Raw genomic sequence first — 26,333 nt, 5'->3', positions numbered from 1 at the left:
TTCGGAGTGATCAGGTGATTGGCAGCTGCTGCTGCTAGGAAGTGTTGTACAGGAATAAACTCCTTTTCTTGCTTTAATTAGGACCATATGTGTACAGCAACTGGGACTGTCTGGGAAGCTGCATCCTGTATTTTCAAATAGCTGATAAAATGTTGCAGTGGTGGAAATCACTACCAAGTCCAGTGGGCAGATGTCTTTGAAAACTCTTGTGGTTTTGCTTTCTATTTATTCATTCAAAGCAATCAAACACTGATTGAGGTTTGATGGTATTGTGCTGTTAGAAAATAGATAGAGAACATTTTCCTCAGGTGATAAAGTAACTGTTTGGGCCCAGTATCCAAAAACACGTTTAAAAAACTCACCAAATTCCAAGTTTACTAAGCAACTAAAACACCTGTAAATTGTTGTTTTCTTTGCAAAGTCTGCATGGATTAATTTCTCTGTAATCAGTTGTGTTGCATGGTAAATAATAGCAAAAAATAACAAGAAATGAACAAGAGAAATGAATATGAACATATTCAATTCTCGATTTGTGTTCTAGTGAAAGACCATCTAGTATTTGCTAGAGAAGTTACTTTTTAATTCTTCTAGAAACAAAACCTGTCAGCTGAAGGGAGGGCTTGGATGCTGGACCTCAAGATAGTTCTTTGGCAATGTTTGGGTAAAAGTGACCACTAACACCCTTCCCTCTGGAAAACATCCCACTTATTTATAGCACTTCCCAGAGGATAAATGCAGCCCTTGGAACACTCACAGGAAATAATAGCAATGTGCCTCTAGACCCTGAGCTGCCTTTTGGTCCAAGTGGCCAAATATGCCACTTTTCTTGATTGCTGGAGTGACCACATCTCATTATTCCTGCCCTGTGTGGAGCCACGAGGTGCCAGGAGATGTCCCAGGGCACTCCCTGCCCATCACTAACTCCCCTCTCCGCTGGGGAGAGTTTTTTGTTGGTTTGGTTTGGGTTTTTTTCTGTGTTTATTCACAAACACCACTGTGGTTTTTTTTCACCATCCATTTCAGACTTTTTCAGGGCAAGCTGAGCCAGATGTTCTGTTGTCCCACAGCTGCAGATGTGTGACTGAAAGAGGCAGTGTCCTGCTCATCACCGATCATCCTAATTTGGCAATAATTGTCTTCCAGACAAGGCTTTCTGCCATCATTGGTGTTTTCAGTTCAGTCATTTGGCTTGCTCGGAGGGGTCCTAAATAATGTAGGACTTTTTCAGTCAAAAAGTTCCAGGTTCCAGGAGTCAATGGTTCCAGGTTGCTGGAGCCATTTCCATATCTGAAAAAAGGAAATATTGCTGTGCCTGTTCCTTACCAGGTGCTCAGGAACAGGAGAATTTTCCTTTTTTTTTGGTTGATAAAGTTTGAGGTGAGGGCATCTTTCATTTTGTTCCACGTGTTTGAATAATTTCTGGTTTTGGTGGGGTTTTTTGATAAAATAACACTTGGTAATAAAAATTTTAAGTGTGGCTTTGTCCTGTGTGTATATAAATAATGTGGGTTTGTCTTAAAAGTTGGTGGAGGAAACGCAGGTGCTGTAGGATGCAGCTGATCCCAGTTGTCTGCTTTGGGACGACATGAATCTTGGGGACCCCATTAACAGTGAAGAAGCCTGTACAGATTTTTCACTGACTTCTGTGCAGAGATAAGTTAAATGGAGTTCAAAATCCTAATTTGACAGCTTTGCCACCAGCTCTGTCACCCTGTGTGTCAGCACTGGGGTTTGGCTCCATCGCAGTGTAACTAGGGATATGGACCTGCAGAGTGCCACCATCTAGCTCCTCTGCACAGGAGGAGAAAGAAGAGGGGGAAACTTGGCAGAAGAAATGCAGTGGCTGGTGGTGGTGTTCTGCTCCTCTAAGTTTAGCAGCCTTGGGGGTGGTTGTTAAAATGAACTTTCAGATTTTGAAACGCCGTGTTGGGAGCAGCGTTAGGTAACGCGAGGCTTCAGCGTGCTGGAAGCCCATCAGCGCTGCCAAACCCGCAACACCTGGGCGAATTTACAGTAATTCAGTAAAAATGGAAGAGATTTAAAAGCTCTCCCCATTGCAAGCAGGAATGGTGTGGTTTGCTCACAGATGAGCTCGAGGCAGAGTATTTAAATTGTGATTTGTGGAAGTTTCATGTCACAGCGAAGTCCTGTTGCTCTGCTCCATAGAAGCAAACCTGAACCCAGCATCAGCAGGGGCTCGTTGTTTTGCCACTATAGAGAATTTTCTTGTGTCTGTTACACAGCGAGGAGAACAATATAGAGGCTTATGGAAAGGCTGCATTATTCCAGGGGCCTTTTGGATGGTTTTCACTGTTTCTATAGGATGGTAGCAAATCGCCCGTTGCAAAAAGCTGCAAGTGAATTAGATAAAATAATCAGCTCTCCTAATCCCTTCTCTGATGGATTTTGTCAGCTGCCTTCCTGAGTGAGTAGCACCATTTTTTTAATGTTTATCCTTCAACATTGCTGTGAAATCTTAATTGCCTTTTTCTGAATTTAATTATTTTTGCAAGATCGAGGTGCTTTGCATGATTATTCAGGAAAAGTCTTTGTTAGAAATTTTTCATTTCCTGCTTTTTTGAAAGAAGAGCATTTCCTGCTCTTTTTCCCATGCATCTAAGGGAAATCAATACTCAGGTCTGAAAAGGGAGGGGGATTCAGCTGAGATAATGACTCAACACTGGCTGTGGAGGGAAACGGGATGCTGTTGTGAAGTGAGGGAGGAGATCACATGAACGCTGGATTCTGACTGGATTTATCTTCCATAAATTTTGATAGTCCAGGGAGCTGCTAATGGAAAAAAAAAGACCAAAGCCTACATCCCACTAGAAGAATTCTATACTGTCCTATTATGTGCTGTATTTCTCTTTTAATGTATTTGGAAGCATAAATTTGCTGCACTTACAGTAAAATGAAATTTTCATAGCTGTTTAGAACTAAGACTTTATATTGTTTTTAATGAATTTCATTGGATTTTCAGTTATTTTGATCTTCAAGGTGCTCTTGTCAATGGAGACAAAGATGCAGCAGTGGGGAAACCTTGGCAGAGCTGTTCCCATGGCTTCTGTCTCCCTGATATCCACCCTTCTCCTCTTGTGAACTTAGAGCTGTGATATTTTGGAGTCTTGTCTCATCCTGCAGGTATTTGTGCCTTGGCCCCTGTACAGCACTTTGTGTAAGCTTAGCTCTGGTTCAGGGGGAGGCATTAACCCAGGTTATTTGTGTTTTGGGTTGGGAGGGGGTTGAATTTATAGCCAACGTTAAACTCCTGCCCTGATGTTCTCCCTTAGGACCAGATGAAATCATTCTGCAGACTCAGCTGTGAGCTCCGTGGTGTGATTTTAGTGGGGCTGGTGTGTGGCACTAAGGATGAAATCTGGCTCACTGCTGGAGCTTGGCAGGGTGAGATTCATGATCAAAGTTTGAAATTCAGGAAATATTTACGGGGCATTTAGCAGATAGTGAAACCCTAACACTGTTCACCCTTTTTCTGTGATCAGTGATCAGCAAGGTGGTATTTTATTTCCACTGGCAGACAGTGAGATTGCTTGCTCTACCTTTACTGTTAATGTCCCAGGAAGTAATTTAAGGGAATGAAGATGCCTGAAAAGCTGGGATCTAGAAAAAGAAGATAAGCCAGTATTGCTATAGTAAAACTGAGAAAAAGGAGAGCAAGGTAACTAAGAGAAAGATGGAGGAAAGATGGAGGAAAGCTTTTAAGGAATTCAGTGTGATGTAAATGTCAGTTTAAAGAAAAAGTCACCTTTCAGGTGTCACACAAGCCCTTTTAAGGTTTTCTTCCTTGGCAGTATAGGTTTTCAAGATAAAAATACTAAGCTTTAATTTTCTGCTGCAGAAAAGAATTTAAAAGAAAAGGCTTATTGTTCACACAAGACTGGCAGACTAATGTTAGAGAGGGATTTTTTTTTAAGCAGTGGGGTTTTTAACCCATTAATGTTATTTCAGCCATTGTAAATACTCGTGTATAATTCTTTTGAGTAGCTGAGGGTTAGTTTATGCTCCTGTATGCACATGGAACAGCTGCAGGTAAATACCTGTAGCCTGCCTTTGGGTTAGTTACTGTGAGAGGAGGTTCCAGGCTCATGGCACTGTCCAGGAATTCAGGTTGGAAGGGACTTCTGGAGGTCCTTGTTCAAAGCAGGGCTGAGGATGCTCTGAGCATTCTCCTGTCAAATTTGGAGCATCTCCAAGGATGGAGATTTCACAGCCTGTCTGGAACCCTATTTGAGTGTTTGACTACAGTAATTATTAATATTTAGGGGAAATTTGTCCTGCTGCAACTATGATCTGTTGCCTCTTGTACTGCTCCTGTGTCTGTAGCTCCACCAATCTCAGTCCACGTTCTGCATAACCTCCTCAGAATCTGTATATCTGCTTTAAATGTTAACCTAGATGTGCGAAGGACTAACAAAATGCTTCTTTGTCCAGTGTTTCCCTCTTATTCAGGCAGTTCTGTGTCTACTTAAATATAATTCATCTGCAAAGATCCTTCTCTTCCACATTGTTTGTGGTAATTTTCAGTTTAAAGCCAGTGCTTCATTCTGCCCTCACACTTGCCTTGGCTGTGTTTATTTCCTGAAGATACTGTGGCTATAGATTCCTCCTTAAAAAATAATTACATTTTTGTTTTGCTCTCATCTAAGCCATTTTTTTTGGTGTAGTACAATTATCTGTTGGAAGTAGCTGCCCTATTGTGCATGCACAGCTTTTCGGGATTTCTAGAGTAAATAAAAATCCCACTTTCAGCTAAGTCACACTATGCGTCAAAACCCCCTCAGAATTGTTAAGTTACTTCATTTGAAAGGGATATTCCTCTTTTCTAGGCCTCTTTTGATAAAGATTTAAGATGCTGGTTCTTGAGATGCTCTACCCAAATTAATGAGTGTTTCAGAAAAATACAAACTGTTCAGCCATCAACTTTTTTCTTTGTCCAGTGACGTATCCAGAAAAACGAATAGTGTATATTCATCCTCCTCCTTGAACTCAGGTGAAGTTTGGATTCAAAATTTAGATGAGATTCTTTACCTCTGAAATTCCACATTCTCTGCTTTAAAATTCAGCAGTTCTTAATATCCCGCAGCAATTTTGCGTGGCACTTTGGTACGTTTTCTGTAAAGCACGCAGCATCTGGGTCTTTATCGTTTCAGTAAGTATGAGAATGGCTCTTACGTAGTGTCGAGTGAAATGTGAGGAGGCTTTGGGCAAAAGTGTTCCTGCCCCACAGAAAATTGGAGTGAGGACTTTAATGGCACGAGGTGATTATGGCCTCCTCCAGAAATGAGATGATGATCCATAAACAGCTCAGTGAAGAAGCTTAAATGATGGGTGGCTTCTAAATAAATTTATATCTGACAACTTTTTCCATTTTTAATGGTGGTGGGTTTTTTTTTTTCCTCTAAATGTATAACACTATAAAATAGAATTTGAAGTTATGCTCTAAGGTGGTATCTGTGGATGCTTCATGTAGAGAAAATTGGGTTCTGAGGGAATGGCAGCATAGAAGACCTTGGTGCTTTGGGTTTGGGGGAGCATTTTCAACCTTTCTTCCCTTCTGTCTGTTCTTATTTGCTGAAGCTGCCAGTCACATCTTCCTTCTGAGGTTACAGAAAATTAACTGTTGTGACTAAGTAGTGGATTTTTTTGTGGCATTAGTTCTGAGGGCTCTTTGTATTTTTTATTTTTATTTTTCTTATTTTCTTTTTTTTTTTTTTAAGCTTTTGTGGGTAGGATAATTTTCCTGCTGCTCAAAGGTGCTAATTTTCACCTATAAGACCCTGTGGTCTTATTTTACCACAGGACCTGCAGAGATAAAATAACATCATGCTTCATACAGCCTGCTGTTCTCACAGCCACAAGAGGAATTATAATAATAATAATAATTATTATTATTATTAGCATTTTATCAGAATACCATGAACATTATTTTTCAGTGCAAATGATTCAGAAAATTCAGAGGCTACATATCCTTGTGGAAAATCTGTACCTCATTTTACAAATCCCTGTGAATCCTGTCTTCAAAGAAAAAATATATATAAAATTCCCTTTGTATCTCTCAATAAAATTCTGACATCTCCTTTTTTTAGCTTCAGCTTTACATTTTGCAGTGTCCTTTGTTTTATTGCTGTAACACCAGCTAGTCCATAAGAAGCCAAGTCCAAACCGCATCATCACGATGGCAGGTTGCTTGTATGCTGTTAATTCTCTCAAAACAATTTGTGTTAATTACTGCTTGGGTTTCTCACATTATTTGGGCAAACAGCTCTGTTACACTCAACAGCACATTTTCTGATTGATTGTTTGTTTGTTTGGGGAGAGTATTAGTGTTTCCCTTCAGTGTTTTGCTTTAAGATTAACATATCATTAAGCTGCATAATAAGACACAGTCTTTATTCTCGTGCAGTGAAATGGCAAGGGAAGGCAGGGCATACTCTTGCAGTTTAGTCAAGAGAAATGGGGAAAAAAAACCCCAACAAACAAGCAAAAAAATCTCTGAAAGTGGATTAGGGGCTCTGTGTTACTGGATAGCAAGGCCCAAACTGAAGCATCTACAGTAAAACTCATGTTTGTGGAGGTGGATTTGTCCATTTTGCCAAATGTTTCAAAACATGGACTTCTAGTACCAAATGAACCCATGCAGCCAGGTTTTGCATCATTTGGGGAGCAGTATTGTCTGATTTATCAGCACTGTTCAGTATATTTAATAAAAGATTGTGCTCTGTGTCTCTGGTGTGGATGGATTGAGTTCCCTTTAGAGGAACTCTACTGCAGTTTGGGAGATTACCACTTAAAGGAGTTAATCTTTGACAGTGTATTTTTGACATGTTACTGGAAATCATTCTGTGCACTCACTCTGCTCTCATTTTCAGCAAAACCGCTGCCAATGGGAGCCTCATGATGCAAAAAAAAAAAACCCAGCTAATCCACATGTGTTGTATCCATGGAGTTAAGCACTTCACCTAAATGGAACAGACACTTGCATGTACAGAAAATCTCTTCTTAGTGGGATGCTGCACCTCACATCCTGTGTTCAGTTTTGGGTCCCTTGATACAAGAAAGACTGTGAGGGGCTGGAGTGTGTCCAGAAAAAGGAATGGAGCTGGGAATGGGTCTGGAGCAGCTGCAAGGGGCTCAGCCTGGAGAAAAGGAGGTTCAGGGGAGGACCTTCTTCTCCTCTATGACTACCTGAAAGGAGGGTGTAGGAAGGTAGGGATCAAGCTGTTCTCCCAGGGATCAAGTGACAGAATCAAAAGAAATGACCTCAAGCTGCACCAGGGAAGGTTGAAATTGGATATTAGGAAAAATTTCTTCACCAAAGGGGTTATCAGGCATTGGAACAGGATGCTCAGGGCAGTGGTGGAGTCACCACCCCTGGAGGGATTTAAAAAAGATGTAGATGTGGCCCTTGGGGACAGGGTTTAGTGGTGGGCTTGGCAGTGCTGGGTCACTGGTTGAACTCGCTGATCTTGGAGGTCTTTTCCAAACTGAACGATTCTGTGCTTCAGCGATTCTGTGATGTCACAACCTGCTGCAGCCTCATCTGTTCCTCCATGAGTTTGGCTCCCTTTACAACCTAAGTTTAAACAGCAGTTGTGTTAGGCAGAAGGCAAACCACACAACCTTTCTTTTATTCTTTATGCTTCATAGGACTTTGCCTTTAAAACATGATTCCACGTGGAACAGATGGTGATTGTTCCTCTTCTGGCTTTGCATGAGTGGTATGTTCTCTTCACCTCCTTTATTGTCTAGTACCAAAAAATGTAGGACATCGGGCTATCTACTAGCAGTGCTCCACTTAAAGTTCAATGAGTAGAAGCTTTTGGCAAGCCTGTGCTCTGAAGTGTTTCAGAAAAGCTGCTTCAGAAGTTCCTGAAACACATGGGGTTCTTTTCTCTGCATGGAGCCTTGTGGTGCAGTCCTGGTGGTTGTCCATCCTTGTCTGCCACTGGTAGTTGGTGGCTTCTCTTTCCCTAAAGCAAATGGTGTGTTTGGAGTGAGATCAATATTTATTTTTACACCTCTGTCTACAAAAAAACTGGGTTATTAATGTGCACTTACATCTTCTTAAAAGGGGCTACACGCACACAGCCCTGTTGCTTAAGAAAGGGATCAGGCTGAAAGTTTCTCAAGTCTGACCTCTTGCCATCACCTTTACAAGTGCCACTAGTTTTCCTTAGGATTCATCCTTTTCTCCCTACTCTTTTTGACTTCATGACCCGCTTGTAGAGACAAATGTGCCAAACAGGCTGTTAATTGTTGTGGTTGCTTTAGTTGGGGTCTATAAAAGGGCATCTCATGATGGAAAGAAAGGTGGTTGCTTCTGTTGAAAACCTGATAGATGAACGTGTCACCAGCGACACAGAACACGACAAATGTGCCTCCAGTCATTTCATTCATCACTACAGATGTGATTCTCTTCATCTTCTTGGTATGAATGTATATGCAGAACAGATTTGAGCATTCCTGTGTCAAGTGATAGTGGAGATTGGGTTTGGTGGTAGAAACATTTGTTGTTACAAGAGCCTCTCTTAAGTTTGGGGGCCTCCTCTGTCAGCTCTGCTGTGTGGTGACAGTGGTTATTGCTTGAGACATGATGGGAATCCATTGATGTCCCTCTGAGTTGTCATCATTGGCCTGGAACATTCTGTTTCTTCTTTTTTCTTGCACTCCTTGAACTCTCCAGGTCTTAATTTTTTAATGTTATAAACAGTTGAACATACAAAGTGATGCTCAGAAATAGTGTGTTTAAAAAAAAATCAGTCTGGGACAGGTACAAAATAATTTTTATCTTTTCTTCTAAGGGTGCTTAATACTGATTAAAGTATTCCTACCTGTAAGGAAATGCATAGGTGTTGTACAGACCTGTGTGTTTTACCAATGCATCACAATGTCCTCAAAAGTTCATTTAAAAACACTATGAAATTGCACAAAGGTTTGTTGGTTGTTGTTTTTAATCCTCTCTCACAGGCATTTAAGTTAAGAATTAATTTTTTTAAATGCTTGAACAAGCAAAAATAGCATTAAAAAGAACACCCACCGAACAAAAATAGTTGGATTTGGTGTGGTGAAAGGGAGCCTTGGTCCCAGTGACAGCTTCCTTAAAAGCAGCTGGGCAGAGCTGGTCCGTGTTGGATCAGAGGGGAAATGTACCCTGTCAAGAGGTGCTTTTGTGGGGACCTGAGCTGAATTCCAGATCACTTTTGTGTGCTACTCTGCCTCTCTGGCAATTCTTAAACTCTGAAAAATATAACCTAAAATTGTCTTGGTAGGAAAGTAAGATTCATCTCTTAAGAACTAATATGCCCCTCTCAAAATACAACTTTCATATTTCATCTGGACATGAAGATTTGTTACAGCCCTTATGTTTTAAATATCTGAGCTGTGCACTGGTGAGAAGGGATCACTGTGAGCCGTGTGCTGTGGCAGATGTGCTTGGTACAAGCTGTGGTTGTGAAAGGAAGGGATTAGGAAGATGCAGGGTCTGTCACTGGAAGGGATTTCGGTGTGGACAGTCCTTCACCTGTGACAGGGACACCTCTTCAGTCACAGCCTCACAGAATGCTTGGGTTGGAAAGGACCTTGAAGCCCATCCAGTTCCAGCTCTACTGCCATGGCAGGGCCACCTTCCACTGTCCCAGGCTGCTCCAAGCCTTGGACACTTCCAGGGCTCCAAAAGGGGCAGCCACAGCTTTTCTGGGAACCTGTGCCAGGGCATCCCCACCCTCCCAGGTAAGAATTTCTTCCTAATATCCCATCTAACTGTGCCCTCTACCAGTGGGAAGGTGTTCCCTGTGTCCTGTCCCTCCATTCCTTGTCCCAAGTCCCTCTCCAGCTCTCTTGGAGCCCCTTCAGGCACTGGAAGGGGATCTGAGCTCTCCCTGGAGCCTTCTCTTCTCCAGGTGAGCACTCCCAGCTCTCCCAGCCTAGTTCCATCCCTTGGAGCATCTTTGTGCCTCTTCTGGACTCATTCCAGCAGGTCATTGCCCTTCTTATGCTGTGGCTGTTGTTTAAGCCACATGAGGACTTTGGAGATGCCAGAAAAGACTGTCCATGGTCTGCGTTCAGACTCATGCACGTGCTGAAGGACACCAAGATGTGCTTGGTGAGGAGAGGAGCAGTGATGAGGATCCAGGACACATCAGTTTGAAGGCTGCTGCCCTGTGCTGTGGGACATCACAGCAATGTACCCTAATTCTGTCCTTGCTCACCTTCAGGATTATGTCCTTGTTGAGTGCTGGGGCACCCAGCAGCCCTGTGAAGGGTCTCTGTGACACAGTAATTAATATTTGAGTTTCATTTATGGGGCTATCAAGACAGGAGGATTGAGATGAAATGTTAGAAATAACAAAACTGACAAATAAATGGTAGCACCAGAAAGCTGCAGCAGTGGGCAAGTTTCATGAAAACTTTAGTGTCCCAGCAGAACAGGCTGCAAAATGAACACTGCTGGTGTCACTACAGCCACATGGCAGTGGAGAGATTTCCTTGGAAAACCTTACAAACCTTCACTCAAGTACCTGCCCTTGGTGGGTGCCCTGTGGTGGGTGAGAGTTTCCTTTTTGTTTGGGGCAGGGCAAGCTTCAGGAAATACCACTGCTATGGTGGAGCTGTGCCTAAGGGCAAAAAGGCCTCTGCTCTCTGCTGCAGCTTTTTAGACACTCAAGGCACTTAGTATAAGTTTCTACTAAAAGCTAAAAATCTGTATTCTAAGTCTATATTTCTGTTGCACTTTGTGGCTTCATGTATCTCCGTTTCTCCAGGGGTTTCAGTTCAATCCCTGTGCCTGGATTTCCCTCTGGGTCTGTGCCCTGAGGGGCTTGCATTCCAACAGGTGAGTGCTGCAGAGATCCCAACCACAAGGGTGCTGGGAAAGTGATTTTTTTTTTTTTGCAATGGACACTTGGGGAAGGAGTACAGCAGGGCATGATGTCCAGCACATCCTTCTCATATTCCAGCAGGCTTTGATGCAGGAAGGGCAGCTGAGAGAGATCCCTAAAGGCATCACAGGTAAGGAGGCACCACAGGACAGAAGCGGGAGGTGGCTCAGAAAGGGTGGCTGAAATGGTGACATTTACCAGAGCTTCAGAGGGAGAATGAGCAAAAACATGAAAATCGGTGAGCTGCAGGGTGGCAAACTTCAGCAAGCCCTGAGAAGCTGGAGACGTGACTCAGTTCCTTCAGATGCAAACCTGAAAGGAAAATTGGATTTAAGATGATGTAGCAGTTTAACAGTTTTTTTTAATTGTGGAGACAGGCACAGGCTGTGCCAGTTCAAATGAAGCGTAGAAAATATAGTAGTTCACTAACTTGATAAGTTTTTCCAGTGCAAGAGGAAGGAAGGAAGCCTGCAAAAAATCTGCCCTAGTTTCCAATAGGGATGGTTTGAGCAAGAATATTTTTGCTTCCCTGATATTTTTGGATGTTGTTTTAAATTTTTTCTTAATAACTTTTTTATGTTATCTTTTGCTTGCCAGAACATGCACTTGGCAGTGGCTGTGGAGAAGGCAAATGATTGGCAAAGTATTGTAGTAATGAAAAGAAGACAAAGGATTTGGTTTGGTGCTTAGCAGGAAAGGGAAGTCACTAACTTCTGATGCTAAAATATTGTATTAGTCTGGGGTGGGGGGAAGCTTGTATCAGTCTTTGGCTATGACTTTAATTGGGAGCAGATGGGAAATTAAATCACTGGATGCCTAGTGGCTGGTGTGAAACTGTACAACTTCAGAACTGTGAGCTGTTACCTTTGACACCTTGGGAAGAGTAAATAAGCATCTAAAAAAAAACCCTCTAAGAACTAAAATAGTGCTTAGGCTGCCTTATTCATAATTTCCAATTTCAGTTTTCAGAAAGGAACACAGAAAGTTGAGAAATAGTGCAAAACACCAAGGAAGCCAATAATACCCAGCAGATTTTTCTTTTCAAAAATAAACCGTGCCACAGAGACTGAACTTAATTCTGTAACGTGGTAACATGGGGAGGAAAAAGGAGTCAATTGCCATGAGCTGAAAGGAAGCTTTTTAAGAATAAACTAAAAATGGTGGTCTGCATATAAGCTGCTATAAAATGGGTGCAGAAATGTTTGCAGATGTATCAATAGCCCACAGCCTTTAGAGGGATGTGGCAGGTGGGAGTGTCCAGGTCTGGTCACTCACTGATGACCTGGCTGGTGCAGTGGAGCAGACTCTGAATCTGCAGGTACTGAAATCTGAGCCATGCTGGGTGTTTCCACTAAAAATAGAAAGGGACTGGAGGAGCAAAACATAAATCACGTGTTTTTCGTACTACTTAATCAGATTATTTCAAGTTTTTGTGGAATAAATCACTGCAAAAACTGACAACGGCAATACAGCTGGTAGCATTACTAGACCTTAGAAAATCCTGAGGTATTTGTAGTAGTCAGATCTGACACGTAGCAATAATTAAAAAAAAAAGAGATCTATGTCTGTTTACACATTCCAACGTGACAGCTGATTTGTAGGATTGGTGAAGTTGTCCTGCTGTACCCTGTTTTGGAAAGACTTCTCCTCTGAGCTGCTGTGTAAAGCTTTGTCCTCTGGATTTGGAGTTCAGAGCCTTCCAAGGAGCTGGGAGAAAGCAAAGTAGAAAATCTCACCTGCAATAAAAGGCTGAACAAATTGAGAATTTCTTCTTTTTGTCCTCTGAAGGGGTATCCTGATTTTTATTTATTTATTTGCATATCTGCCCCTGGTTTCTGTGACTGCTGTGACCACAGCATTTCAGCACTGAGTTTGCCAGTAGAAATCACAGCAGTGTGATAGTGGCACACAGGTTTTCATGTAGAGAAGGTGTGTTGGTGTGGTGAACTCTGCACGTAGTTAATCCAGATGTAGTCACTTCTTTTCCTTTCTTCCCACCTCTTGTTGCTATTCCATTATTAACCATTACATCTGTAGTTGAACGCAAAGAGTGAGGATTTAAAAGCATCAGGTTCATTCCTACCATGGGAAGCACCTTGAATCAGCACTTCTTACAACCTGGAAGAAATGCCTTCAGCTGGTGCTTTAAGCAGTGCCTGTTCAGAAAGTCCCTTTTCAGAAAGCACCTTTTCACTTAGTCATCATATGAAATGTTTTTTGCAGAATACCTCCATTTTAAGGAGGGTGCTTTAAGGCACCCTTGATTTGTGGTGCCCTTTGCACATCCCCTGGTATTTCCACGAGTAGCTGCTGTTCCTCAGCCAACCACAGGCATCAAAGAGGCATCAGCCCCTTTGGATGAGGCTCTCGATACAACAGTAAACAGCAGTTTGCTGCTGTACATCTTAAATGTTGTAAAATTATTTAGTGGAAACCTGTAAAAGTTGTGGTGGAGTTGTGCTGATCCCAGTTGAAGGAAAGGTGAGTCTGGGATGCGGCAATCCTGCCCTGCCGAAGTGCCATGGATGCATTTAAGCAAATTGCAGATGTCTTTATGTGTGGTGTAGGAGTTTTACCCACACTCAGTAATTGAGGAAGCACCAGAATAATTGGAAAGGATGACAGGAAGGCTTTTTTACTCTATTTTAGGCTATGAGGTTCAGGAAGAAGGAATTGAGGAAGCTGCTGGGAGGGGACACGCACACAAATAACATTACAAAGCACTGTGTTTCAGTATATGATGCTTGCTTGGTTTTTTCCCCCTGGAACATACTGGGGTGAGCCTGGCAATGTGGTAATGGCCAAGAGACAGGAGACGAAGGTTCACCCTTTTAGGTTGAGAAGGAAACTGTTCTCGGGATGGAAGGGGCTGATGGTGCAGTCCAGAGGCTGGCTTGGAGCGAGCAGGCAGAGAAACTCAACAGCTTTCAGAGAAAAAGGAGATGAAATAGAGTTGTAGATGACTCCTTCCTCATTTTGCTTCCTTGATCTGATGCTCTGGGTTACCAGACTGCTGTGGCCAAGCTCAATCTTCTTTCAACCACATCTTCTCCATCTTCCTCCCCATTTCCCACAAGTGCTGTTGCTGCTGCTTCCCCAACCCCACAGGAGTGAAAGTGCCTGCTGAGTAACACTGAAACCTGTGAATAAAGATCTTGGGACATTCTAGATTTTCTGGCCGTAGTGGTGTTGCAAAGTTTGTTTGTACCTTCTATGTTTGAGTTATCTGCTTTCTGTCGTGATGAATAATGTTCAGTGTGTTTGTTCAGCTGCAGGAATTTGTTAATCTTTCCTTCAGTTTTCTCCTAGGGAAAAAAAAAATAAAAAGAAAAAAAAGAGAAATAATCTCACCGTGGAGAATTTTAGCAAAGATTGGATTGTGAGAGCTTTCTGTGCCTTTTTTTTTTTTTTTGTTGGAGAGTACATTTGTAGTGGTAGCTGGAAGAGCAGAGAACTGAATGTGCAGGATTAAGTTTGAGGCCCCAGCTTCCTGTATAAGGGGAGAGGAGCTCACGAAGCCGAGGCAGCAGCCAAAAGGAAAAGGGTAATGGACAAACATGGGCTGTGTGGATCAGGGTGCTGCTTGCCAGCTGCTCCTGGGGGGACTTCCTGCTCTGGGACACCAGGGACCTTTGGGACAGTCACTGGCAGCGCAAAGCTGAGCACAGGAGCTGGCTGAGGGAGCTCCTTGTGGGTTTAAAAGCTCAGGAGGAGTTGCTTTCTGAGAAGGTTTAGGTGCAAGAGCTCCTTACGGATTTTGTACTTAAGATTCTGGCAGAGGAGGAGGAAAGCGTAAGTTTGTGGAGAAAAAAGTAAAGCAGGGAATTTACAGGTCTTTAGTGGAAGAGACACAGATTTGTAGGAGCTTTTTCATGGACACTGCAAAACCAAGCAACATCACGGTGCTGATTCAAAGCCTTGCTTGGAATTCACTTCCCTTTGAAAGCTGGGTTAGAAATGTGTTTGTGACAGGGTTTACAGCTCACTTCCACAATCTGTGATCTGGGAACAGATCAACAAACCGTGCTTGTAGATAATTCTCTGCAGAAGAGGCATGAGAGAGTCTCTGATTCCCATGTCTTGTACTTTAAATCTGCTTTTTGGGGGGAATGTGAAGAGCCTTCTAGAAGTCCAACCCAGAGTGAAATCTTTGAATGCGAGTCACTAATGATAATTTTGTCATCAATTAGGTGAAGAAGAAAACTTTATTTCCTACTGTTTTGCTGTACTAATGAGCAGAGTATCCCAACTCATGTAGAACATGATTCCTTAAAGAGAAATTATAAGTTATTTTGAAAGTGTGTTGGGAGGAGGTGATGGTTGTCTGAAATACTTAGTTGCAGCCACACAGTCAAGTTCATAACATTTTTTCCAGTCACCTTAATAAAAATAACTCTTGTGCCATTTTTTCTCTCCCATTTGACTCATGCTTCCACCAGTCAATGCATGGAAATCCTAGAATCATTTAGGCTGGAACAAACCTTTAAGACCATTGAATCCAGCCCTTAGTCCCGCTCTGTGCTGAGGCTGCGCTGGTGGCCCAGCCCTAAACGGTGAAAGCAAAGTTTCTGCTGGATAAATTTGTCCTTTGTGCTGCAGATTGCAGCGTGTGTGCTCTTTCTCAGAGGACACCTTGTCCAGTTCCTCAGAGTGTCATGAACTTGCTGCTGGCTTCCTGGAGAAGATGCTTGAAGCCTCCAGGGAGCCGAGCCCTGGCGGTGCTGCCTCCCGACGCGCCAGACACGAACGCTTCAAAATACTTCTCCTTTCGCAGCACGAACGGACTCCTGCTTTCTGATCCCTGAGACATCTGGGTTCGTGCTCCACAGTGTGTTTATTTTTGTTTATTTTTGTACAAGCCTGAGAAGGGCTGGGAGCCCGAGGCTGTGGCAGAGCCCTCAGCCTGCGGAGTCCGGGCTCGAACAAGTGGCAGGGATCGATGCGGTTGCTGTTCTTAGAAGGACTCTCCTCTTCTTAGAAGTTTTCATCCTTTCACCAGGCACTTGTTTCCCTCCCTCTCCTCCCTTACATCATGTTTGCAGCTGTTTTTTCTTGTGGGTTCGGGTTTTATTTACATCTGCTGTTAGTAACATGGACTGTAGATGCCTCCTTGAAGTCAGGATCTTCCTCCGTGTAAAAAAAAATGGGGTTTTGTGAATGGCTGGAAAAAATCTGTTCCACTTCAGATCGTAACACTGAGCTATGGAACAAAATGTCTTACACTCCTTATTGTGCATACGGTAAGGGATTATTTTTTTTAATGACAGTTACAAAGCTTTACAGAATTGTTTCAGAATTGGGCTGATAAATGGTGAAATATTTTGTTGCAGCTTAATTGTGGAGAATGGGAGCTTATGATTTACCCTTATTTAAATATGTACATGAATCTTTTCAAAGTAATAGGGCAAATATAGTACTGTTTCTGGAGGCTTAAAAAGCAGATTTGTGCTCTAATATTAAATTTTTAATGTATTATTCATGAGGAGAGCCAAGCTGAAAGCTTTTTTTTTTCTTCTCCTTGGTGGAAATGAGCTTGAAGAATACATTATCTGTATAGAAAAAAGAAAAAATGTAAAGGATTGTAGCTCTTGCTAATATTGGTGTGATGCATGCAGTTTCCAATGCTGGAATTTCCTCAGGGAAACAAAATTTGGTTGAAAATAAGCTGATACAATCATTGAATAATTCATACAACGTTACAGGAATTCAATTCCTAAAATAAGTCAGGGTAATTCCAGTTAGAATGTGCTTTTTAGAATGACGGAGTGATTGTTTATTGAAGTTGCTTTAAACTCCATGTCTAAGAATTATTGCCTCTGGTTTGGATACAGGGCTGGGCTGCATATTTTTGTTACTTGTGCCACTTTCAAGCTGGCTTTTGCAGATGTGTGTATGTGCACACCATGTATTCCTGCAGATCTGTGTGTACTTTTGGGTTGTTAAGGCAGGAAAAATGGGTGTGAGCTTTGGAATTTGGAGAAGCTATATAGTCTTACATAATACGTTGCATCTTTTCAATGTGGAATATTTTATATCCAGTGCACACTGATGTTTGTAATTATATTTCCTGCTGTGGTACAACTATAAATAAGAAGTATAAGCCAAGTGACATAATTTTTGGTGTTCTTTTTCCTCTGTACTTTCTCATTCCTAGATCATGCTTGGTTTAGTTGCCTGAGATGACTCCAGGAAAAAAAAAAAAAAAAAAAAAACAACAAGTTGCATGTTTAAGCAGCTCTAGAGCTATTTTTTCCCATTGCCTTGTTAGAATCTTACACAACAATTAGTTTGTGAATAAGAAAAATATCAGTAATTAGTAATATCAAAACACCACAATTATATCTTACGGAAGGCCTAACTTAAATTGTTATTTAAATGCTAAGACCTCATCTAGCAGGATTTCCTAGATATGGTTAATGTCATTTCTAGACATTGGATAAAGCAGGAATATTTGCTCTGTGTGATAAGGGAGTAAAGTTAGGATGTTACAAGCTAAATGCTCCTCTAGAACCTACTATTAAATTATATGAGCACCTCTCAGTTTTTAATACATGTTCAGCCCCAAAGTCCTACTGAAAGGCTGCGTGTGTGCCTTACCTAAGAATAAAACAGAAGCAGAAAATGTTCTGCAGTTGGTTTTTACACTGGGTTTAAAAAATTTTGAACAAGGAGCTGTTGCACAAAGACTTGGGAGCTGCTTGTTCAAAAAATGGAAATTTGGAGTGGAGCAGAAAAGTGGATCAAAGTTCTCTTTGGACTGGAACTGCTTTTCATGGGTGGGGCTGACCTTATTCCCTGTGCTTTGCAGGACATACATCCTATTAACAAGTACAATGCAGTGTTGTCTTTTTTGCCACTTGATCCAGAGTTTAGGAAGCCTCAATTCCACGTCCCCAGCTGTCATTTGGAACAGTTAATGCCTTCTGGCATTACTTGGAACTTCTGAATTGTCTTTCCTTTTGATGGGAGTGTCCAAAGCGTGGGGTTGCAAGAGAAAACACCCGTTTGATACATACTTGGAGCCACATTCCTTCGATATTTGCTGTGAAACTTTCAGTGATGTAAATTACAAGCTGATACAGGAGTAGCATAAGCAGAAGAACAGGAGGATGGTCTCAGATTTATAGAAATTGCCATTTTTTAATGTTAACCCTGAATACAATAATCTTTGGGATTGAAGAGAAGATGCAAGGTAGTGGTGGGAAACTTAAAACCTGTGCCCAGAGAGCAGGTACAAACATCCCAGGAGTGTAGCAATCACCTCGTGGTGTTATCAGGTGGTGCTGGAAGCATGTTTTGACATGTGGCTTGTCACGGGTGTTTGGAAATTGTGCTCATCTTCATTAAAGGCTGGGCTGAAACAGCCTCAGTGCTTGGGCTCAGCTGTAGGTGTGCACCAGCTGATTAAATAAGGCCTCTGAACAACTGAATTTCCTAAAATGAGAGAGGAAAAAACAACCCCAAGTTCTGTGGATAATGCGTTTGCTTAAATGCTCAGTGGCCAAGGCATTCTCTGCCTGAGAAAACTTTCCACTTTCACCTCTGGGTGAAAGGAGGAAGGAAGAGTGTTAAAAAAAACCTGCTGTGAAAGCCCATCCAGAAGCTTTGCCCTGTTTGTGTAAGCTCTCTCCCTTGGGAATTGTGTTGTGGTCTTTCAGCTGGTACACAAAATACTTGGAGCAAACAATCCTCCGTTAAATGTTCTGCCGTCAGAATTTTCTGTATGGTGGCATTTTTCTTGCAGCACCTCATGGAGAACTCACAGGGTTCCTCAGGAATCCTGGAAGCAGCACCTGAGAGGTGCAGGGAACTCTGCTGATTGCCCAGAGCTCCCAGGTCAGCCTTGCTGTGGAACCTCACGTTAAGCCCTAGTCCTGTGTTTTGTTTTCCTTGTGAACAATGTTTTCCATTTTGGATGTGCAGATCAGTAGTGTGGAGTGGTCAGGAAATAGTAGCACTGAGCACAGAAGCAGGAGGATTAAATGAAGGGGTTATTTTGCAGCATTTTTAGGATAAGCAAGTTTTGCTGGACTGTTCCTGGTCTTGGCCAACTGCAGTGACTTACAGGAAGGACTGAAGCAGTGATGTGGGGGAGGGTGATCTTTCCCTTAACTGTAAATGTTTGCAATACAAACAGCTGAGCTGTTCATCAGGGGTTCCCAAGGGAGAGAAGAAAAACAATATTGGCATTTTTAGGGTGGGTTCTGGTGTAGACAAATGAGATGCATTGTGCCCTACAAGTGCTTATCAGCTTGGCTTTTGTGAGCTCTGCTGTGGTCAGTTGGGCTGGTAGCTGGGCTGGTGGCCGAGCTGCCTGGAGGGTGAGAAGAATATTCACAGAAACTACTTGGGAGCTATAATGATGCAGTTAAAACAAGAAAACAAACCAATTTTTTTTCAGTGTCAAGACCCATTATTACCCAGAGACTTCCCCCCAGCAGCTGGCTGGGTCTTGGCAGGAGGTTTTTGGCAGTGACTGTCTCGAACACACTGGACCTTACTTTGGTTTTTTTTTGGTTTTTTTTTGGTAGGGCTGGAATTCTTTGCGTGTGCGGGGACCCGTGGGAGGGGACTCAGGCCTTGATTTCTGCTCATGAGTACAGTTCTTCAGCAGAAAGGAGACTGTCCCTGCAGTACTGCAAGGGTTACCTCCAGATTTGTACTCTTGATATTTGATAGATTTTGGTCTGGGAAAATCCTGTTGGGTCATGGATTTCACAGAATCCCGGAATGGTTTGGGTTGGAAGGGACATTAAAGATCACCCAGTTCCACCTCCCGTGCCGTGGGCAGGGACACCTTCCACTAGACCAGGTTGCTCCAGGCTCCATCCAACACTACTAGGGCCTTGGGCACTTCCAGGGATGGGGCATTCACTGCTTCCTTGAGCAGCCTTTTCCAGTGTCTCCCTTGTCATGTTTTTCCATGTCACCAGGAGAAATAAGATCTAAGACAGGCCCTAATGAAGCCAATAATGCAGCTATTTGTCCTCCTTCTGGTTATGTAGGAGTGGGAGAGGTGCCAGATATTTATCTTGCTTTGCAGCAGGCATGCCAGAGCATACAGAGCTTTCCTGCTGCAGCTCTGTAGAGCTTTGGGAGAGCAATTCAAATGCAGAATCTGTTTAGATTTGAGTAATTCATTGAATGTGCTGGGGCTGGGCAGAAGGAGCCAAGTGGGCTCTGCCCAAACTGATAGCGCTCAGCCGGTAGCCAGAAAAAAGCCTTCCAAACTGCTTGTGCCGTGGTATGGTACAGAACATAATACTTACTGTTTGTGCCAAAAGGGATTTTTAAAGCTATCAGGATAAACAACACACCCAGCTGTGCAGGTGTGACTGTCTTAGGCACTGCTTTTCTCAGTGCAGCTTTGCTGCACGCAGCTGGGGGGCTCCTGGAGGCACCCGGAGGGCTTTCAGTTAGAAATGGTTGGGTTTGCACCCCTGTTTCCCTCAGCCTGAGTTCCAGCCCTCATGGCAGGGGGTGCTGTGTGAACACCTGTGTGTGGGGTCAGTGAGACACCTGGACTGCAGAGGGGCACGGGCTGGCGTGGTGAGAGCAGCACGGGGAGCTGGAAGTGGCAGAAGAGGAGCGATGCTGGTGTCAGCGATGGCTGGGCTCCCTCAGCTTGGAGCTTTTACCTGCTGGGAGAGGAGGAGCAGCAAGAACTCAGCATGGCTCTCTGAGTGCTTGGGTATTTCTGTAAGTGCAGACTTCGTGTGATCCAGCATTTAAGACTCCTCATGCCGGGGCTTTCCCACCTGAGCGAAGAGCAGGAAACGTGCTGGATCCATCATCTGCTCAGGGCTCCTGCCTGAGCTCATGGGCTGCTGCTCTGCCCTGAGCCAAAGTGGGATCTCTGCTATTGAAAGTGCTGGAGGTAAGGCAAGGCTCCTGCCTCCCTAGGAGATGAAATGGGCTTCCTTTACCTCTGAGAACAGCAGGGCTGTAAGATCTCTCACCCCATCCCTGGATGTGTCCAAGGCCAGTTTGGACAGGGCTTGGAGCAGCCTGCCATAATGGAGGGTGTCCCTTGTGGAACCAGCTGATCTTTAAGGCCCCTTCCAGCCCCAAACCATTCTAGGCTTCTATGATGTGTTTAATGTGTAAATGGTGAAAATCTGGGTCTTCATGCCAAGAAAGAAAAGGATGCAAAGCAGTGGGGATAGTGTTGCATCATTATGTACTAAATACACAGCTCACCCTTGCCTCTGCATCAGTGCTGGAGGAAAACAGCAGGGTTTTTTTGCCAGATTGGGCAGAGACCAGCTGATCTGTAGTGTTCTGCATGAACAGCTTGGGCAGGAATGTAGGCTAAGAGAGGCTGCTTGGACAAAATGCAGAATTAGAATAATTTCTCTTGCCTCATGCCTGGATTCTCTCTTAAAATTAGCACAAAGGCACATGCTGAAGAAATAAGCAGGGGAAGAGTTTCAGCCTTGTGAATGGGGTCAGGTGCAATTTTTTTAGCTCCTTTTAGTCTGCCTTTGATAAGGTCAATATGTGGCCTTTGTTTGGGGATAACAGGAGTGGGGTTTGTAGAATGAATCGACATAGTTACAATTATCATTTTTGCTCCAGTAAGCAGCAAAAAATCACTGCACTGGTTTTGTTGTTTTTTTTTTTTTTCCTCTAATATCATTAAGGAAACAGTTTATTTTTAAAGTTTCTAAACTTGTAGTCCTGAAGACACTGGTTATTTAATATCCTCAGTTACACAGCACTCAGTTATTCATACTTTCTCATGCCTCCTCTGTGAAATAGCAAGTGGGCTGCTCTCAGTGCTACAGGATTGTCAGGAGTTGAAGCATGGGCATTAAATCCTGTGCATTCCTTTAGTACAAAGTTTAGGATATTTCAAATAGGTCAGAAGAGAGGCAGTTAAATGTGTCTGCAGCTGTTCCAACCTGCAGCTGAATTGTCGGCGTGGTGGAGGCATCTGAGTGCTTGTTTAAGACACCAAAATGCTTTTTAAAAAATCCCCTCCTCTTAAAATTTTTTTAAAATAATTTTTCTTATTAGCTGAATTTCTCAACAGGCAGTGAACTGTGGCTTTGTTCTAGAAAGGAATTGCTGGAAGTTTATCAAGTTTCACTGCTTTTATTTTTTGTCAAAACTGTAGTCACTTTATCATACAAAGCTTGCAGTTTCCTGTATCTTTTGTTTCATTCTTAATCTAGTTTTAGCTTTCTAAATATGATATTTCCAGGTGGGAATGTGCTGCTCTTAATGGTCTGGGAATGCTGAATGGAAAAAATACTCATGACTCCAAAGTACAAGGTCAGAAGAGCTAGGGTTGAATATTTTCCTGCTTATTTCTTGGGATTAGTTGAAAACACAGTTAATATTAAAAAAAAAAATTGAAAAGTGAAGGAGAGATGCAGCACCAGGGCAATGCAAGATATTTTAGCAAATTATTAATGAGACTTTGCAATGTGCTTCTGTGTGGGGGTTTTTTCCTTACTTCTTTACTTTCTGTGTAACAATAGATTCTCTGTTACAGCTTCAATTTTTTGTCAGAGATACCTGGCAGAGCTGCTGTTCTGCAGGTGACACTTCAATTGAACTGAAAACCCACAGTGGTTGATATTGTAATTACCTTAGATCTAAAATAGTTACAGAAGATGTGTAGGTTTTACTGAAAACGTAAATTGATCAAAATCCTTTCCAGCTTAACTGGTGAGGGTGGATTCAACAGCTTGAGGAAGGAGGGTGGATTCAACAGCAAATAAAATTACATTTTTCTCTCTGTAATAGGCATTTGTATTACATAGCTATAAATATTGTAATTATATTTTAAAAAGAATTTATGAAGAGTATTCCAAGATAGGGTAAAATCTGCTTCCTGAAAGCTAAAGCTGGAGAAGCTTGGCAACCTTGGCAACAATTTCTCCAAGTGAGATTCCATCCCAGCAGATACCCTGTGTAACCCAGACCTCTTCTTGAGAAATCCCTGCAACAAATAAGTTTATAATCAAAACCTGATGTTTTTATGTTGCTCCCAGAAGGGCTGGATTCAAGTAACCTGCTAAGTTATACTTGCTGTATGATGCCTGTAAATTGATTTTAAGGGTATTTTTAGTTGTTAGAAACAGCTGTTGCTTTCAGATTCTATTAATGACTGAATTCGGAGAAAGTTTCCTCTTCCAAGTGAGTGTGATTCCTCTTTATTCCTTTGTATCTGGGTTTCATAATACAGAGAAATTTGAGGAGGGGCATGGAGGAATGGGGAAAAACAGTAAAGACACCGAATAAATCTACATTTCTGTTTAAGTCAGTGTCTTTTTGAAGCTAAGCCACCTCTATTTTTCTTCCAAATAAACAAAGTAAATATTTCATACATGATCACACATTGTTCCCTGCTCCATCAAGAATCTTTTCCAGAACTTACATGATCTAAATGGCTTTGGTTCTGTAGAACGTGCCACCAGAAGCAGCATCGTTTTAGATGTGTATTTTCTCACAGGGTGAATGTTTCTTGAGACCTGCACTCAATATCCACAAAATACCAGTGAACTGGGAGGAATAAATGTGGTTTAGAAAGAGAAGTCAAAGGAACTGCAGAAAAGATGTCCCAGTTTGATTTTTTGCTCTTAGGGTTGTGTCTCTTTTGGGGAGCAGACTTTGGATGAGTGAATTTCCCTGGCAGGAATTAGACTTGTAGCCTGGCCTGAAAATATCCCCAGGACAGAATGAAAAATTCATAAGGCAAAATGGAGAAACAAAACTTTTCTTTGCAGAGGAGCACCCTTTAACATATTTTTGCAAGATGAATTTGTTAGAGAAGAGCTGTTCCTAGGAAAGAGAGGAGAAAGCTTGCAAAAATAGACTAATGCTTTGGATTTGATGTCTTGCTGAAGTATTTGCTGCAAAAAGTACCATATAGAATGTTGCTGTCTCTATGGGAACATCTTTGGGCTATATTTAGGAAAATTAAATGAAGCTTATTCTCAGATGAGCAAGGTTTTGATATGGCTTTGGTTGGAGGTGTAATGGTATTTTTTGGGGAGAAAGTAGAGGGATTTCTTCGACCTTTGTGTTTGGTGAACCACTTGTCTTGCATTTTTCAAGTCAAATAAAAGAACTAAAGCTGTCACTTCAATTTGAGTCAGCCTGTGTGTGGCAGGAGGCAGGAAGAAGCTCTGCTTAATTTCACAACCCCAGGCTCTGAATTTTGGTCACTGGGGAGAAAGAAAACCCTATTAAAACCCTTATAAAGACCAGTTTATTAAACTGAACCGATTTGATAAGGAAATGAGCTGATTCTAGGTACCATGTGCAGCAATATTCTTTAGGTTTGGATCTCTCTCTCCCTCTCGAAAAATCAATGATGGGGTAAAAGCTGTGTGGCTAGATGGGTAACTTGGTGTTTTACACAGTGTGGAGCACAGAAAAAGAGGTTTTTGCAGCTCTTCAGTAACTTCATACTAATTTCATGGCATAAATTCTTCAGGAAGATGCGGCCTGGGGCTGCAGAGGCTGTGTGTGTGTGTCCGTCCTTCTGTCTGTTCATACCCGGTGCAGTAAGAAAACACTCTCCCAAAGGGCTTTTCTTCAGCTGGTTTAGCCCTTTTTGTCCAATCAGCATCAGTTCCAAGAGTTTTTAAAATACTGTTATTATGAATATGATGATGCCAGCTGTGAGTTACATGAACACGTGGGGTAGCAGTTACTGCCTGGGCTGTGTGACCGCTCCAGGTGCCGCCCCTTGCTGTTCCTGCTTTTCCCCTGGGTTTGGGCTGCTGGGGATGGAGCAGATTGTTCTTCCCTGCCTTTCCCAGCGTGTCCCACGTAAGCAGAGGCTGCAGCAGAGCGGATGCTGTACATATTTCTGCTCTATAAACACGTGCTTGTTTACATTCGCTTCCCTGCCCTTCCCTCTTGGATCCTCTCCCCGTGCCGGAGGGGATCAGCCCTGACTGACAAACTCGATTTTGACCCCATGCGCTGCTCCTGTTCCCATTTGTTTGTTTCTCCTTTGTCTTCCTTCCCAAGTATTTAACAAATCATTACTAAATATTTTCCAGACTTTTTTTTTTTTCGAACAGGCCAACCTTGGAGTGATTCGAAATCGAGTTGAGATACGCAAACATCTGATCTGGGCGCTGTGTGTTGCTGAAGGTGGAAAACGAACTTGAGTGCTGAGTAAAATGGAAATAAAACAATCCTTTTAATTGTAAGCTGCTACTTATATTTGGCAAACCTCAAGAGAAAGCCTCTGCCGTGGGTGCAGCAGCTCAGGGAACCTCAGCACTGCAGATTTTGCAGCTCTAAGCTGCCAAGTCTTTGCTGATCCAGCTCCACCAAACCGTGACGTTACACCAACATTGCAAATACATCGAATTCTTTTTATCAGCAGAAAAGGCTGGGTTGGATTCACAGGCCACATCTGCTGGTGAACTTTGTGCAGTGTATTTTTTTTTCTCTCTTTCTTTTACTAGAAGAAAGGTTTGTTTGTTGGCGGCTGCTCGGGGCGGGACAGGAATGTAATGCATGCACAGACTGCGCAGTATTTCCTGTTCAACCGCCGCTCCAAACCTCGGCGCTGGGAAAATATCCAGATCCAGCAGCTCCAGCCTTGCTCAAACAGCAAAGAAACACCACAGAGGCTGAAATGCTCTGTTTTTCAGAAAAAAAAACCCCATTTTTAAAGGGAACCATCATGGTGTGCTGGTGCTGTAAATGTATCAGTCTGTGGCTGTTGCTCTGTAATATTTATAAATTACTGGGCTGAGACAAAGCACTTGAAGTGCTGCAGGGACAGGGAAATGGCTCCATGATGCCACTGCAGAAAGTTCTGTTTATTTAATATCATAATACATCTCCATAGCATTGCTTGCATACTTAGTTAGCTTGGTTTACCACCCAGTTACAAACCATGGCAATCTTGTGGCACTGCAGCTACTTTCTCATTATTTGCTGTGTTTTACTTGGCCCTTAAACTGGTTTAAGGCATCACTTCTACACTACATGAATTTTGTTTCAGGAGTGAAAGATTTCAAAGCAAAAAACTTGGAGTTGAATCACTTTTGCCAGCTAGCACTGAGCTCCAGTGCTGCAAACCTGGCCTTGAGTGTAGTGTGAAATGAGTGTAGTGTAGTGTCAAATGAATGTGTTACTTCTTTTAATTTTTCATCTTTTTTTTTTGTCTTCAGTGGTTCTGGTCCTTTGTACGTTTTTCAGACTGTCATCTGATGGAAGGGTGATTGTGGGGGGTGGCTACTTAATTGTTTACTTACTTTATGTAATAATTTACCTTTTTTTAAGCATATGTATATTTTGAGTGTGTGTGTTCACAGGCTGCTCTGGAAGCTATGAAGTGCTATCACTCTTCTCAAAAAAAAAAAGCAAATACTAGGAAAAGATTTTACTGTGAACTGTGTATGTGTGCTTTAAAAATTGTTGTATGTCCTTTTTTTTTTTAGTGTGTTCAGTAGTTTT

The 26,333-nt window shown here is 42.5% G+C and overlaps 1 protein-coding gene across 9 annotated transcripts in view; it reads left to right on the top strand.

Annotated features, from left to right (window-relative positions):
• The window catches only part of CTDSPL (CTD small phosphatase like), a 79,720-nt gene that overhangs the window by 12,305 nt on the left and 41,082 nt on the right, over positions 1 to 26,333 (top strand). Inside the window, exon 1 of one of the 9 annotated variants that reach the window (XM_068175571.1) lies at positions 15,540 to 16,135. The exons of 5 other annotated variants lie outside the window; for them this stretch is intronic. In XM_068175571.1, the coding sequence (XP_068031672.1) occupies positions 16,039 to 16,135 (97 nt within the window). In that variant the 5' untranslated portion in view covers positions 15,540 to 16,038. Of the gene's footprint in view, positions 1 to 15,539; positions 16,136 to 26,333 lie in introns of those variants that run through there. 3 more of the 9 variants (XM_068175563.1, XM_068175581.1, XM_068175572.1) reach the window with 3 other exon arrangements.

The sequence above is a fragment of the Anomalospiza imberbis genome, chromosome 1 (assembly GCF_031753505.1).
Source record: "Anomalospiza imberbis isolate Cuckoo-Finch-1a 21T00152 chromosome 1, ASM3175350v1, whole genome shotgun sequence".
Lineage (NCBI taxonomy): Eukaryota > Metazoa > Chordata > Aves > Passeriformes > Viduidae > Anomalospiza > Anomalospiza imberbis.
The sequence above is the reverse complement of the archived record's forward strand: the minus strand, read 5'-3'. Positions and strand labels throughout refer to the sequence as shown.